Source organism: Rhinatrema bivittatum, chromosome 1 (assembly GCF_901001135.1).
Source record: "Rhinatrema bivittatum chromosome 1, aRhiBiv1.1, whole genome shotgun sequence".
NCBI classification, from domain to species: domain Eukaryota; kingdom Metazoa; phylum Chordata; class Amphibia; order Gymnophiona; family Rhinatrematidae; genus Rhinatrema; species Rhinatrema bivittatum.
Genome location: NC_042615.1, coordinates 10,279,988 through 10,293,854, shown reverse-complemented (window position 1 = coordinate 10,293,854; position 13,867 = coordinate 10,279,988). Strand labels below are relative to the sequence as shown.

General features: G+C 49.8%; 1 protein-coding gene across 1 annotated transcript in view; it reads right to left on the bottom strand.

Moving 5' to 3' along the window:
* KIAA1109 (KIAA1109 ortholog) overlaps positions 1 to 13,867 on the bottom strand; it is a 590,259-nt gene that overhangs the window by 138,183 nt on the left and 438,209 nt on the right. The window contains 1 exon segment of the mRNA XM_029584454.1: positions 6,585 to 6,800. Within this exon segment, the coding sequence (XP_029440314.1) occupies positions 6,585 to 6,800 (216 nt within the window).

The window sequence follows — 13,867 nt, the reverse complement described above, 5'->3', positions numbered from 1 at the left end:
GAAGAAGCGAAGCATGGTTTGGTATGGTTCCAGGCCTGGAGGGATTTCTCCTTCTTCCAGGGAGCCGCCATCATCTGAGGTGTCTGGGAAATTCTTGGTTAAGTGAGGCAGGTCTCGAGGCATCCGAGCAGGGTCGGGAGGATCTTTTGCTTCCGGCGGGGGTTGAACTCGGGTCACAGCCGGGGCTGATTGCACCTGAACGAAGGCTTGCAGCCCTTGGAAAAATTCTAACCAGGAGAAAGTCCCTGGGTCCATGTTAATCCCAGGTGAAGTTGGAGTAGGGGCCCCTGAGGTGCCCTACTGTGGGAAGCCATTTCGGAGTTGCATAGGTCTGGGGGGGCTATCGGATATAGTAGTTCTGGACCCATCCTCAGACAGTGAGGGACCAGGCTTTGATCCCCCCTGGGCTTCTTCACAATGATGACATAGGCAGGACTCCAGATCAGGCTGTGCAAAGAGAGTGCCTTCTGGGCTTCTTGGACACGGGTGCCATTGCCTCTATTCAATGTGCGCATAGTTATGCGCGTGAGCACAATGTACATGTGTAGTAGTAGGCGCGGCTGTGCGAACAGCTGTGCACGCATCTATATTGGATGCACACGAGTTGGGCGCATTGGCCATCCGGCCTGCCCTGCAAGTACCGCTGGTCGAGAAGGGAAGATGGCGCCGATGCTCCCTGCGTGTAGGATGGCACCCCGGAGAGTCTCCATGTGGACCCCTGTACCGGATCGGGGCCTAGCTCAACCAAGGCTGCTCAACCCAATTGGTGCTCCCGTTTTATCTCACCGGAAGAACAAATAGAATTGGTATGGCAATCCAAGTCTCGGAGACCGGAGACCTGAATTTAAAATTTTCTGCTTACCTGGTCTCGACGCTTACCGATCGTGTGCCGGGACGGTCTCCAGCTGCAGGGGGGAGAGGGTTTTACCTTCACCGCCGTGCTCAGTTGTGCACCCGCTGCCTTTCAACCACTCTGGGGGCTAAGTCTACGCCGGGAACTGGCGTAGGCTCACCTCAGAGATATCGAGATCACCTCAGGAATTAACTGGGGGAGGGACCCTTAGGTATCACCGCAGGAGAGTGGGGATCGATCTTCTTTAAGGTAAAAAATGTTCTTCTTTGCTGTAATTAACACTATTCTAGTATGGAAGGAGCGCGACAAAGGAGCCTGCTCCTTTGTGCGCTCCTTCGTGCACTCCCTATGTGTACTCCCGCATACTTTTCTGTTTCCACAACCCTCCCCACCAATCCCTCCACAACCCACCACAACCCTCAGCAACCTTCCAATCCCCTATATTTGCCTCCCAGCACTCAACCCATGAATCTTCTAAAAGCAATCTCACAACTCACAACAATATAACCCCTCACACAAAAAACACACACAATGGCCTTAGCCCAATACATCCCCAAACTACCTCATCGCTACAACCACCACCACACTCCTAAAGCCACACCCATCACTAGACGCCTCACCAAAATCCACACCAACCCTAACATACCCTATACCACAATCACACTCATTACACTACTCCTCATCAATGCACAATCGATCACCAAAAAAATGCCAATCATCCATGACATACTCACAGACGACCAACCAGACATATTCTGCATAACCGAATCCTGGCTGAAACACTCCGACACTGTCCTACTCAATCAACTACCCAGAAATACATACAACATATTCTCCATACCCAGAAACAAAAGAAAAGGAGGTGGCCTACTATTCCTAGCTCACAAAAAACTTAAATTCTCCTCCCACTCCCTTAACTTACCACCTCCACTCGAAACCAACCTATTCAAATCTAAACATCTCCAAATCCTCCTCCTCTACGCCCCACCTGGATGCCTACAGCACAACCTCTCTCCCCTAATCGAATCCATCACAACCCACATCAACTTACAAGAGCCAGCCATTATACTAGGAGACTTCAATCTCCATATCGACTCCCATCCACTTTCTCCAACCAGTGAACTACTCCTATCCACCATGTCTGCCATTGGATTCACCCAAATCATCAACACGCCCACACAAAAAGCGGGCCACACCCTGGACCTAATCTTCCTAAACAACAAAATATCCGCAACTGGACCACCCTCCACAACCCCCATCCCATGGTCCGACCACAGCCTCATACAAGCCAAGCTTCAACTCCAATCAAACCCACAAAAAACAGACAACCGAATCATCGAATTCACCAAACCATGCTCCAGTGAAGATATCGCCGAACTGTTACCGGAGGCACTAAAAACAATCAACCTAAATGACGCCAACACCGCCACAAACTCCTGGATATCCATCAACGCAGACATAGCCAACACATTATGTCCCACGATAAAAAAGGAAATCAAACCATCTACAAAGCAAAAAGCCCCATGGTACACCCAAGAACTGAAAACCTCAAAGCGAACACTGAGACAAACTGAAAAACAATGGAGACGAACCCCCACCTCAAACCTGAAAGACAAATACAGAACGCTACTACACAACTATACAACAGATCTCAACACAGCAAAGCGCAATTTCTACACGTCAAGAATTCATGATTACCAATTTAACCCAAGGACCCTCTTCGCCTATGTCAAAGATTTAACCAACCCCATCCAAAATGACACAACGCCTAACTCCAGCAACATCTCCAGCGAAAAACTAGCTCAATTCTTCAAGGACAAAGTCGACAACATTATTGCCAAGATTCCACAAACCCACAACGACCCCACTGCCATCCACCCCCCCATCCACATATGGTCACAATTCGCACCTGTTGCTTCTACAGAAATCGAACCCATCATCAAAAAAACCAACCCTGCATCCCACCCATTAGACCCCATCCCCGTCAAAACCCTAAAACTCATCAGAGAGATCATTGTCAAACCAATAACCTACATCATCAACTTATCCCTCGAACAAGGAATCTTCCCAGAAAAACTCAAAAATGCCATCATCAAACCAATCATCAAAAAACCTCAACTCGACAAATCAGACCCAGCAAACTACAGACCAGTCTCTAACCTCCCATTCCTAGCAAAAATCATAGAAAAAACAGTCAACAACCAACTTACAGACCACCTTGAAACCCATAATGTTCTTCAGCCAGCACAGCACGGTTTCAGAAAATTCCTCAGCACTGAAACCCTCCTCCTCTCCCTTACTGATACCATCCTCAGAGGCCGTGACAAAGGCAAATCATTCCTCCTGATACTCCTTGACATATCAGCCGCCTTTGACACCATCAATCACAGAACACTCCTCGCCAGACTTAAAGAAATTGGTCTTCAAGACACCACAATCAAATGGTTCAAATCCTACCTCTCAAACAGATCCTACATCGTCAAGACAAACTCATCCGAATCCTCTCAAGTGCCCCTCACACATGGGGTCCCACAGGGTTCTTCCCTTTCCTCAACCCTCTTTAACATTTACCTCCTCCCACTATGCAAATACCTTTCAGATGCAAACCTCACCTACTTCGTCTATGCAGACGACATACAAATACTTCTCCCCATAAACAAGTCCATCCAACTCACCATGGAAAAATGGAACAACCTCAGCTCAAATCTGTCCCAATTACTATCCCAACTATCACTATGCCTCAACCAAGCCAAAACAGAAATCCTTCACATCCACGATGACCGTCCCTCTTATCCCCTCAAGTGCACCCCCTCCAACCACCCAGGAACCTCAATCAACACGGGAGTGCCACAGATCTCACAAATCTCACTCACTCCATCCACAAGAAACCTAGGAGTAACAATTGACAGCCAACTCAACTTTCAACGACACATCTCCAATACAATTAAGGATGGATTCTTCAAACTCCAAACCCTGAAAAAACTTAAACCCCTTCTCCAAGCGCACGACTTCCGAACAGTCCTTCAATCAATTATCCTCTCAAAACTCGACTACTGCAACTCCCTTCTCATCGGCCTACCAGAAATCCACATCAGACCCCTCCAAGTTCTACAAAATGCCGCCGCCAGAATCATCACCAACAACAAAAAATCCTCCCACATCACACCTACCCTCAAAGAACTCCACTGGCTACCCATCACACAAAGAATCCATTACAAAACACTCACCCTCATGCACAAAAAAATACACAACAACAAAATGAACTGGCTAAACAACGCAATACATCCACACCACACAAAGAACCCTCAGATCCACCAACACTGGCCTCCTAGCCATCCCCAATCTCAAATCTGCACACCTCAACGCAACCCGCAAACGAGCCATAACAATAGCGGGACCCACCCTATGGAACACCCTCCCCACCTGTCTCAGAAATGAACCATCACTGCAAACCTTCAAAAAACACCTAAAAACATGGCTGTTTTTAAAAGCCTTCCCACCCGACCCTTAACCTGCCCGAACGCAACACACCTCATCCCATACTCAGTCTTCTCACCCCCTTGAATCCCTCTCTCCACTACTTCCTCCCACCCCACCTTCCCCCCTCCCTTCCCTCATCCCCCCCCACCTCTATTCCTAAATTACCTTACCAACAAGTCCCTAATCCTAAATTTATTTTATCAACAACACATTCATGTACATATGTTATTTTCTATAACCTTTTGTTATATCCTATAACCTTTTGTTCCATGTACCACTGTTATAATATGTTATAATTGTTTTTTTTTGGTTACCATGTTATAATGTAAAATAGGGCGGACTACGCCCTATTCTCTTGGTTATCTGGAAACCGATGTGATATCTCGATTGAATGTCGGTATATAAAAGAAATAAATAATAATAATAATAATGTGGGATAGTGTCCGCATCTGCTAGGAGACAGAGAGATACTGAAGAGCTGAGCTCACTGCAGGGGAATATCTAGAGTGACGTCAGCTTTGAAATCTGACTCCGTCTCCCAACTGCTAGCAGAAGAGCACGTAAACCCACTGGTCCTGAGTCCATCTGGCTACACGCTAGGAAATCTAGGATTTTCAGATACCACAAGCAGACCAGACAGTGTGCTTTTTTACAGGCCAATACAGTAAAGTTCGTGAGCGAGTGCCCGCTCTCCCGGCGCGTGCACAGGCCACTCTCCTGTGCGCATGATTCACTAAAACAAATTATTCAAATGAGGGCCCATGGTTAAAAGAGGCGCTAGGGACACTAGCGCGTCCCTAGCGCCTCTTTTTTGACAGGAGCAGCGGCTGTCAGCGAGTTTGACAGCCGATGCTCAATTTTGCCGGTGTTGGTTCTCAAACCCACTGACAGCCACGGGTTCAGAAACCGGATGTCGGCAAAATTGAGCGTCCAGTTTTCAACCCGCGAGCTGATTTAACTTTTTTTTTTTTTAAATTCATTTTTAACTTTTGAAACCTCTGACTTAATATCGCCATGATATTAAGCCGGAGAGTGTACAGAAAAGCAGTTTTTACTGCTTTTCTCTGCACTTCCCCACCGCCGGCAGAAATTAACGCCGACCTTTGGGTAGGTGCTAATTTCTGAAAGTAAAATGTGCGGCTTAAGAACATAAGAACATAAGAAAATGCCATACTGGGTCAGACCAAGGGTCCATCAAGCCCAGCATCCTGTTTCCAACAGTGGCCAATCCAGGCCATAAGAACCTGGCAAATACCCAAAAAAGAAGTCTATTCCATGTTACCATTGCTAATGGCAGTGGCTATTCTCTAAGTGAACTTAATAGCAGGTAATGGACTTCTCCTCCAAGAACTTATCCAATCCTTTTTTAAACACAGCTATACTAACTGCACTAACCACATCCTCTGGCAACAAATTCCAGAGTTTAATTGTGCGCTGAGTAAAAAAGAACTTTCTCCGATTAGTTTTAAATGTGCCCCATGCTAACTTCATGGAGTGCCCCCTAGTCTTTCTACTATCCGAAAGAGTAAATAACCGATTCACATCTACCTGTTCTAGACCTCTCATGATTTTAAACACCTCTATCATATCCCCCCTCAGCCGTCTCTTCTCCAAGCTGAAAAGTCCTAACCTCTTTAGTCTTTCCTCATAGGGGAGCTGTTCCATCCCCTTTATCATTTTGGTTGCCTTTCTCTGTACCTTCTCCATCACAATTATATCTTTTTTGAGATGCGGTGACCAGAATTGTACACAGTATTCAAGGTGCGGTCTCACCATGGAGCGATACAGAGGCATTATGACATTTTCCATTTTATTCACCATTCCCTTTCTAATAATTCCCACATTTTACTTACTGAATCGCGCGGGAATAACTAATAGGGCCATCGACATGCATTTGCATGTTGCGGGCGCTATTAGTTTTTTTTTTTTGGGGGGGGGGTTGGACGCGCATTTTCGACATGCTATTATCCCTTACTGAATAAGGGGTTAGAACAGCCTGTTAGAAAGCAAAGCAGCAGTCTTCTCTATGCTTCACTTTGGGTGATTTGCATAAGATTTTGTTTTGTGACCCGCTTATAGGTTTAGAGTCCCCAATATAAGGTCCCAAACCAGAGGATGATAAAAACGGATTTATCCAGGCATAGAGAGATAGTCAGTCTACTGCAGATCATTTTTCTTTTTTACTGCGAGTCTTGCTCTATTATTTTCCATTAAGGGTAAGCCTTTAAAATTTTCTTGCAACAGTTTTTACCTCCGCAAACCTATATCATCAGGCTCCTGCTGAAGGATTGTTGGATGCAGCATACATTTCCCACTGTCAATTTCAACTCTGATATCAAGTTCAAAGTCAATATTTCTTTCTGTTGTGGTGCTGGACGTGCTTCTGCTGACAGGTGTTGGGGGCCAGCGCTCGGTGAGAAGCTGGTGGACCGCAGCAAAGCCTGACGTTTTCCTACGTAACGGCTGCCTGCGTAAAACAATACATTCCCATAAAAACAAACTCACTGCGCTGAAATTCAGAAGCCAGTAACTTTACTGGCAATTTTTCACAAGTAGCTTTGAAATATGGACCTGGCTTCTCCACTTCCACAGGGCAGGTTATAAGCAGAATAAGAAATGTTTCCCCTCGCTTACTAAACTGAACCCAAAAGCTTGATGGAACGCCAGAGAACAAGGAGCTACAGAATGATCAATCAGTCACTGTGATAGAACTACACAGGAAGTTAATCGTGTTTATGCAAGAACAGAAGCCGCACATGTGTGAGGGAAAACACCTGACTGCATGAATCTCAAACTGCAGAGTGCTATCATACATTATTACTGATAGTGCTCCGGGTGTCGTCACCTTCAGCTGATTAGGCAAAATGATGACAAAGCAAAGCTACATGCTTCTGCCTGGGAAGACCATAAAAGCTGTAATACGCAGTACATACCGAGTTCCCATATTTGTCAAATTCATATAGGAAAATTAGTTCTTACCTGTTAATTTTTGTTCCTGTAGTACCATGGATCAGTCCAGACCTGTCCAGCAGATGGAGACATAGGATACCCTTTCAGTTTTGGTCTATCAGGACAGAGCCTACCCTGCAGCCCTTCAGTATAACCATTGTCAAAGCAGAAAAACAACAAACATAGATAGGATCAAGCAAGTAACCAAAAAGTTCAATTGAGCAACTCAATAACACTGTAAAGAACATGGTAGAACTAAATGCTCTTGCATATACTTGGTTCTCAACAACCAAGGCTTCCGTTGCAATCGCCCGGTGTTCAGTAGAAAAAGAAGATTCGACTTCTGAGAATCTGCAATAACAAGCTTCAAGTGGACAGTAAGAACAGAAAAACAGGGAAGGGCATTTGGACTGATCCGTGGTACTACAGGAACGAAAATTAACAGGTAAGAGCTAATTTTCCTTTCCCTGTACATACCCGGATCAGTCCAGATTGTGGGATGTACCAAAGCTTCCCTAAACAGTCCCTCTCGAAACACTTGCCACCCAAAAGAACCAAACATTGGTGCTTGCACATCCAGGCGGTAGTGTCGAGAAAAAGTATGCAGGGACATCCATGTAGCGGCCCTGCAAATCTCTTGCGGAGAAACCGATTGGCTCTCCGCCCAGGAACTAGCCTGAGAACACAATGAATGATCCTTTAGGCCCTCAGGAACCGCCCGACCTTGGCAAAGATAGGCCAAGGAAATCGCCTCCTTCAACCACCGCGCAATAGTAGTCTTAGAAGCCGGTTTGCCTCGATTGGGACCACTCCAGAGGACAAAAAGTTGATCTGAGACCCGAAAGTCATTGGTGACCTGGAGATACTGGAGTAGAACTCGTTTGTCATCGAGTCGGCGAAGGTCGCCCCCAGTGGTACCCACAATCTCCTCTGGAGAGAACGCTGGAAGCTCCACCAACTGGTTGACATGGAAAGAGGAGACAACCTTCGGCAAGAAAGAAGGCACCTTCTTGAGAGAAACTCCTGAATTGGAAAAACACAAAAAAGGTTCCCGACAGGACAATGCTTGAATCTTGGAAACCCGCCAAGCGGAGGAGATAGGGACGAGAAAGACTGTCTTGAGCGTGAGGTCTTTTACCATAGCCCAACAGAGAGGCTCGAATGGGGCCACACAGAGAGCCCGGAGGACGAGATTAAGACTCCACGATGGGCAAGTAGAGTGAGCGGGCGGTCGCAGGTGCTTGACTCCCTTCAAAAACCGAACCATGTCCGGGTGGCCTGCTAAGGGATGACCCTCGACCCGTCCGAGGAGAGAGCCGAGAGCGGAAACTTGCACGTGCAGGGAACTGAAAGAGAGATCCTTCTGCAGAAAATAAAGAACCAAAGAGACCGGAGCGGAGCATGCTGAGATCCCCGACTCCGCACAAACAGTCTCAAAGACTTTCCAAACGCGGACGTAAGCTAGGGAAGTCGACTGCTTCCAAGCTCGCAGTAAAGTGGCGATAACCTCCTCCTTATAGCCCTTATGCCTCAGGCGGCTCTGTTTGAAAGCCAGGCTGCTAGACAAAAGTGATAGGTCTGGTCGAAAAATACAGGCCCCTGTCGAAGCAGTCGAGGAAGATGGCTGAGCCGAAGAGGTCTGTCCGTCGCCAGATTGATGAGATCCACGAACCACGGTCTGCGAGGACATTCGGGTGCTACCAGAACCACTGGTCCCCAGTGGAGTTCTAGTCTTCGGAGAACTTTTCCGACCAGAGGTCAGGGAGGGAATACGTAAAGAAGGACTTCCATCAGCCAAGGGAGAGTCATAGCATCCACTCCCTCTGATCCGTGCTCCCTCCAACGGCTGAAAAACCTGTTGGCCTTTGCATTGTGCAAGGTTGCCATCAGGTCCAGGTGAGGGGGACCCCACCTGTCGACGATCAGGTCCATGGCTTCTTCGGAGAGTTTATTTATTTATTTAAATCTTTTTCTATACCATCGTTAAGGTGGGTACCGTCACAATGGTTTACAGTTCCCACTCTCCCAGATTGAGCGACTGGCGACTAAGGAAATCGGCCTGTACATTCTCCTTGCCTGCTATGTGGGAGGCCGCCAGGCAATCTAGATGGTGTTCCGCCCAGTCAAAGAGACGGCTGGCTTCCAGAGCCACCAGGCGACTGCGAGTGCCTCCCTGCCTGTTGATATATGCCACGGTGGTCGAATTGTCGGACAGAACCCTCACCGCTTTGCCACGACAGGGCCTGGAACTTCTGTAGGGCCAGATGCACCGCTCGGGCCTCCAACCGATTGATGTGCCAACGAGACTGGACCGGGGACCAAATCCCTTGCTTGGACTGGGACTGGCAGACTGCGCCCCAGCCCAAGAGACTGGCATCCGTGGTTACTATTGTCCACTGAGGAGTCTGGAGTGGCATTCCCCGGAGGAGATGAGGAAGTGAAAGCCACCACTGCAAGGTGACGACGGTAGAGGCTGAAAGAGGGAGCACAGCTTGAAAGTGTTACAATACCGGCTGCCAGCAGGACAGCAAAGCTCTTTGTAATGGTCGCATATGAGCAAAAGCCCAGGGAACTAGGTCGATGGTGGAGGCCATCAAGCCTAAGACCTGCAGGTAGTCCTAGGCCGTCGGGAGAGGCAGCGAGAGCAGATTCCATACCTGATCGATCACCTTGAGCGCCCACGCGCAAGGTAGGAACACCTTGCCGAGCCGAGTATCGAAGTGGGCCCTCAGGAACTCTAACACCTGGGAAGGCCGAAGATTGCTTTTGGCGAAATTCATTATCCAGCCGAGAGATACAAGGAGAGCTAGGACCCGATCCACCGCCTGCCTGCAAAGGCTTTCCGACTTGGCCCTCACGAGCCAGTCGTCCAGATAAGGATGGACTCCTTCGCGGCGGAGAGCAGCCGCCACCACCACCATGACCTTGGTGAAGGTGCGAGGCGTGGTAGCGAGACCGAAGGGCAGTGCTCGAAACTGAAAATCCCGGTTGAGGATGTGAAAGAGGAGATACTTCTGGTAATCGCGGTGAATCGGAATGTGAAGATAGGCCTCTGTCAGGTCGAGAGAGGCGAGGAACTCTCCGGGATGAACTGCTGCGATAACCGCTCGCAGGGTCTCCATGCGAAAATGCGGGATCTTGAGGGCCCGGTTGACCCTCTTTAGGTCTAAGATCAGACGAAAAGCCCCGTCCTTCTTGGGGACCACGAAGGAGACAGAATATTGGCTGGCGGCGATCTCCTCCTTCGGAACCGGGACAATAGCGCCCAGACTCAAGAGCCAGTTGAGGGTTTGGGTCCACCGCTTCCCGCTTGAGACGGCTGCATGCGGAGAAAATGAAGAGATCCGGGAGGTCTCGAACTAAGTCTAAAGCGTAACCGTCTCGGACAATGTTGAGAACCCACTTGTCCGACGTGATCTTGACCCACTCCCCAAAGAACTGGGATAAACGACCTCCCAGGAGAGGACTGAGGAGTGGATCAGCCGAACTTCATTGTGGGGCGGGCTTTAGGGTGGAGCACTGAGCCGGTCCCTCACGGAAGGACCGGCGCCCGCGAAAGGGCTGAGACCAAGATTGAGACCGGGAAGAATAACCTTCTTGAGAAGCCACCTCGTCCACGGGGTGTGTATGACCCCGGAAGTGAGGACGAGAGGGCGCAAAGGATTGAGACTGTTTCAGACGGTCCTCCGGTAGCTTATGCACCTTGTTTTCCCCCAAGGAACTGATAAACTGCTCAAGGTCCTCTACAAAAAGCAACTTACCTTGGAAGGGCAACGTGCCCTGCCTTGCCTTGGAGGACGGGTCGGCTGACCAATTGTGCAGCCAGAGGAGCCTTCTAGCGGAGACCGCCGAGACCATCGCCTTCGTCTGGACGTGGAGATTTCCCGGGGGAGGGGGGGGGGGCGAGAGAGCTGCCGAAATTCCCAAAATGACCGCCGTTCCCGCGGTTTGCCGACCTGGGAACTGCCTTGGCCATGTGCGGCGGATTGCGTCCCCAATGTAAATTTGCTTGCCCTGCCGAGGAGGGGCCTTCCTCACCCGACAGGTAGGAAGAGCAGAGCCCCTCACGCAATAGGCGCGACGAGGGCTCCCCACACGCGAGGCAGGCACTTGGCTGCGGCATCCCCAGCAAAGAGGAGCCGCGAGCTGAAGAGAAAAAACAGCTGATGGCTAAAAATAGCTAGCTGAAAGCTCTGCCGGCAGGAGCGGAGGCAGGGGAGTGGGAGGCAGGGGAGCGAACCCTGCACGCTCCTCTGTGTCTGTCTGCCAGCTCGGTAAGTAAAAAAAATAGCCTCTATTTAATTAATTATTTATTTATTTTCAAGAAAAAGGGAGTAAAAAAAGAAGCAGGCAATAGAGCACTAGGCTCTCTAGGCAGCCAGAGGGGGGGGAGACGAATGACTGGACCATCAGCCTCGGTCCCTGCACCAAGGAAGCAGTCACGGACTTAGGCTATGCCCTGCACAAGGGGCGAAGCCCCCCTAAGTCCGGCAAGAGCCAGGAGACGGAACCATCTCCTGCACAAAAGAAAGGAAATAGAATCTTAATTTTTTTTTTTTTTTATTGGAAAACACCTAATACAAATCCTACAGAAACTACTACTTGCTTGATCCCAAAGAAGAAACCAAAAAGAAAATTATTATTTACCTGCTAATTTTCGTTCCTGTAGTACCATGGATCAGTCCAGACAGTGGGTTATGTCCCCAATCCAGCAGATGGAGTCAGCACAAGCTTTGAGGGGGCGTCACCCTATATAGCACTACCCCCTCTGCAGGAGTTCAGTATCGAGTATATCAAAGCCCGAGTAGAAAAACCGAACCCCTTAATGGATCAAGTAGAAAAGGAACCGGCAACGAAGCCGTGCAACTATACCAACTAGAACTGCAAAGACCCTACCAACGGGTAGGAAGCTTTAGAAACACAGGAAGACAACCTACACAGTAAGACAACCTGTGGGGAACTGCGAGAAGCAGTAAAAGCTGAAGACGTTAGAAAGGACAGCCACAGAAAAAGGAGCCGAGCAGGCAGAGAACCCAGACGCGGTGGGCGTCTGGACTGATCCATGGTACTACAGGAACGAAAATTAGCAAGTAAATAATAATTTTCTTTTCCCTGTACGTACCTGGATCAGTCCAGACAGTGGGATGTACCCAAGCTTCCCTAAATCGGGTGGGGTCCTGCGAGGCCTGCTCGGAGAACCTGCTCGCCAAAAAGCCCAGAGACTGGAGAGGCGAGAGATAGGCGATAGTGCCTCGAGAACGTATGTAACGATTTCCAGGTGGCTGCTCTACAGATTTCTTGAGAAGAAACTGAGCGAGCCGCCGCCCAGGTGGCCGCCTGAGAACGCGTAGAGTGCGCGAAAATGCCGGGTGGGGGAGACCGCCCCACCCCAATGTAGGAAGCCGCAATGCCAGCCGTCAGCCATCCGGCAATCATCGTCTTGGAGGCCCGGGACCCCTTCTTGGGGCCAGACCAAAGGACGAAGAGATGGTCAGACGTCCAGAAATCATTCGCAGCTTCCAGATAGAGACGCAGAGTGCGCTTGACATCCAAGAGTCGTAGAGACTTCGGCTCGAAAGACGAGAAGGACGGCAGTTCCACCGTCTGATTCCCATGAAACGCAGACACCACCTTCGGGATAAGCGACGAGCGGAACAGATAGCCACCAGAAAACACTGCCTTAAGGGTGAGATCCTTAAGCGCTGCACTCCTCAGTGGCTCGAGGTGGAGACTCCAGGAGGGCCAAAGATCTCGCAACGGAGGCCGCAGATGTGGAACACCCTTGAGGAAACGAACAATGTCCGGGGGCTGCAGCAGAGAACCCCCATCGCGCAATAGCGAACCAAGGACGGCCACCTGGACCCATAGGGAATTATAGGCGAGCTCCTTGTCCACCCCCGCATGTAGAAATTGAAGGATGTGAGGAATAGAAGCCTTAGGTGGTCCCGTGTTCTGGCTGGAACACCACGCCTCGAACACCTTCCAGACTTGAACATAGGCTACCGACGTCGACGTCTTTCGCGAACTCAACAGGGTGGACACTACCGCCTCCTGGTAGCCTCGGCGCCGGAGGCGGCGCCTCTCAATAGCCAAGCCGCCAGACAGAAGAAGTCTGCCTGCTCGAAAAATACCGGACCCTGATGCAAGAGGCGGGAGAGACGCCCTAGTCGTATGGGTCCATCGAGGACCAGCTGTAGCAGGTCCTCAAACCAGGGATGCCTGGGCCATTCTTGTGCGACGAAAACCACAGTCCCCTGATGAGCCTCTATTCTGCAGAGTGTTCTGCCCACCAGTGGCCACGATGGGAATGCGTAGAGAAGGAGATGGGGCGGCCACGGGAGTACCAGGGCATCGACTCCCTCCGCACCTCGCTCTCTCCAGCGCCTGAAGAAATCGGGAGCCTTGGCGTTGTGCGCGGACGCCCTCAGACCCAGGTGGGGGGGTCCCCCACCGATGGACAAGCAGCTGCAACGCCTCATCGGATAGTGACCATTCCCCGGGATCCAGTAGTTGACGACCGAGGAAATCCGCCTGGACGTTGCCTACCCCTGCGAAGTGCGAGACCGCCAGGCGGACCAGATGCCG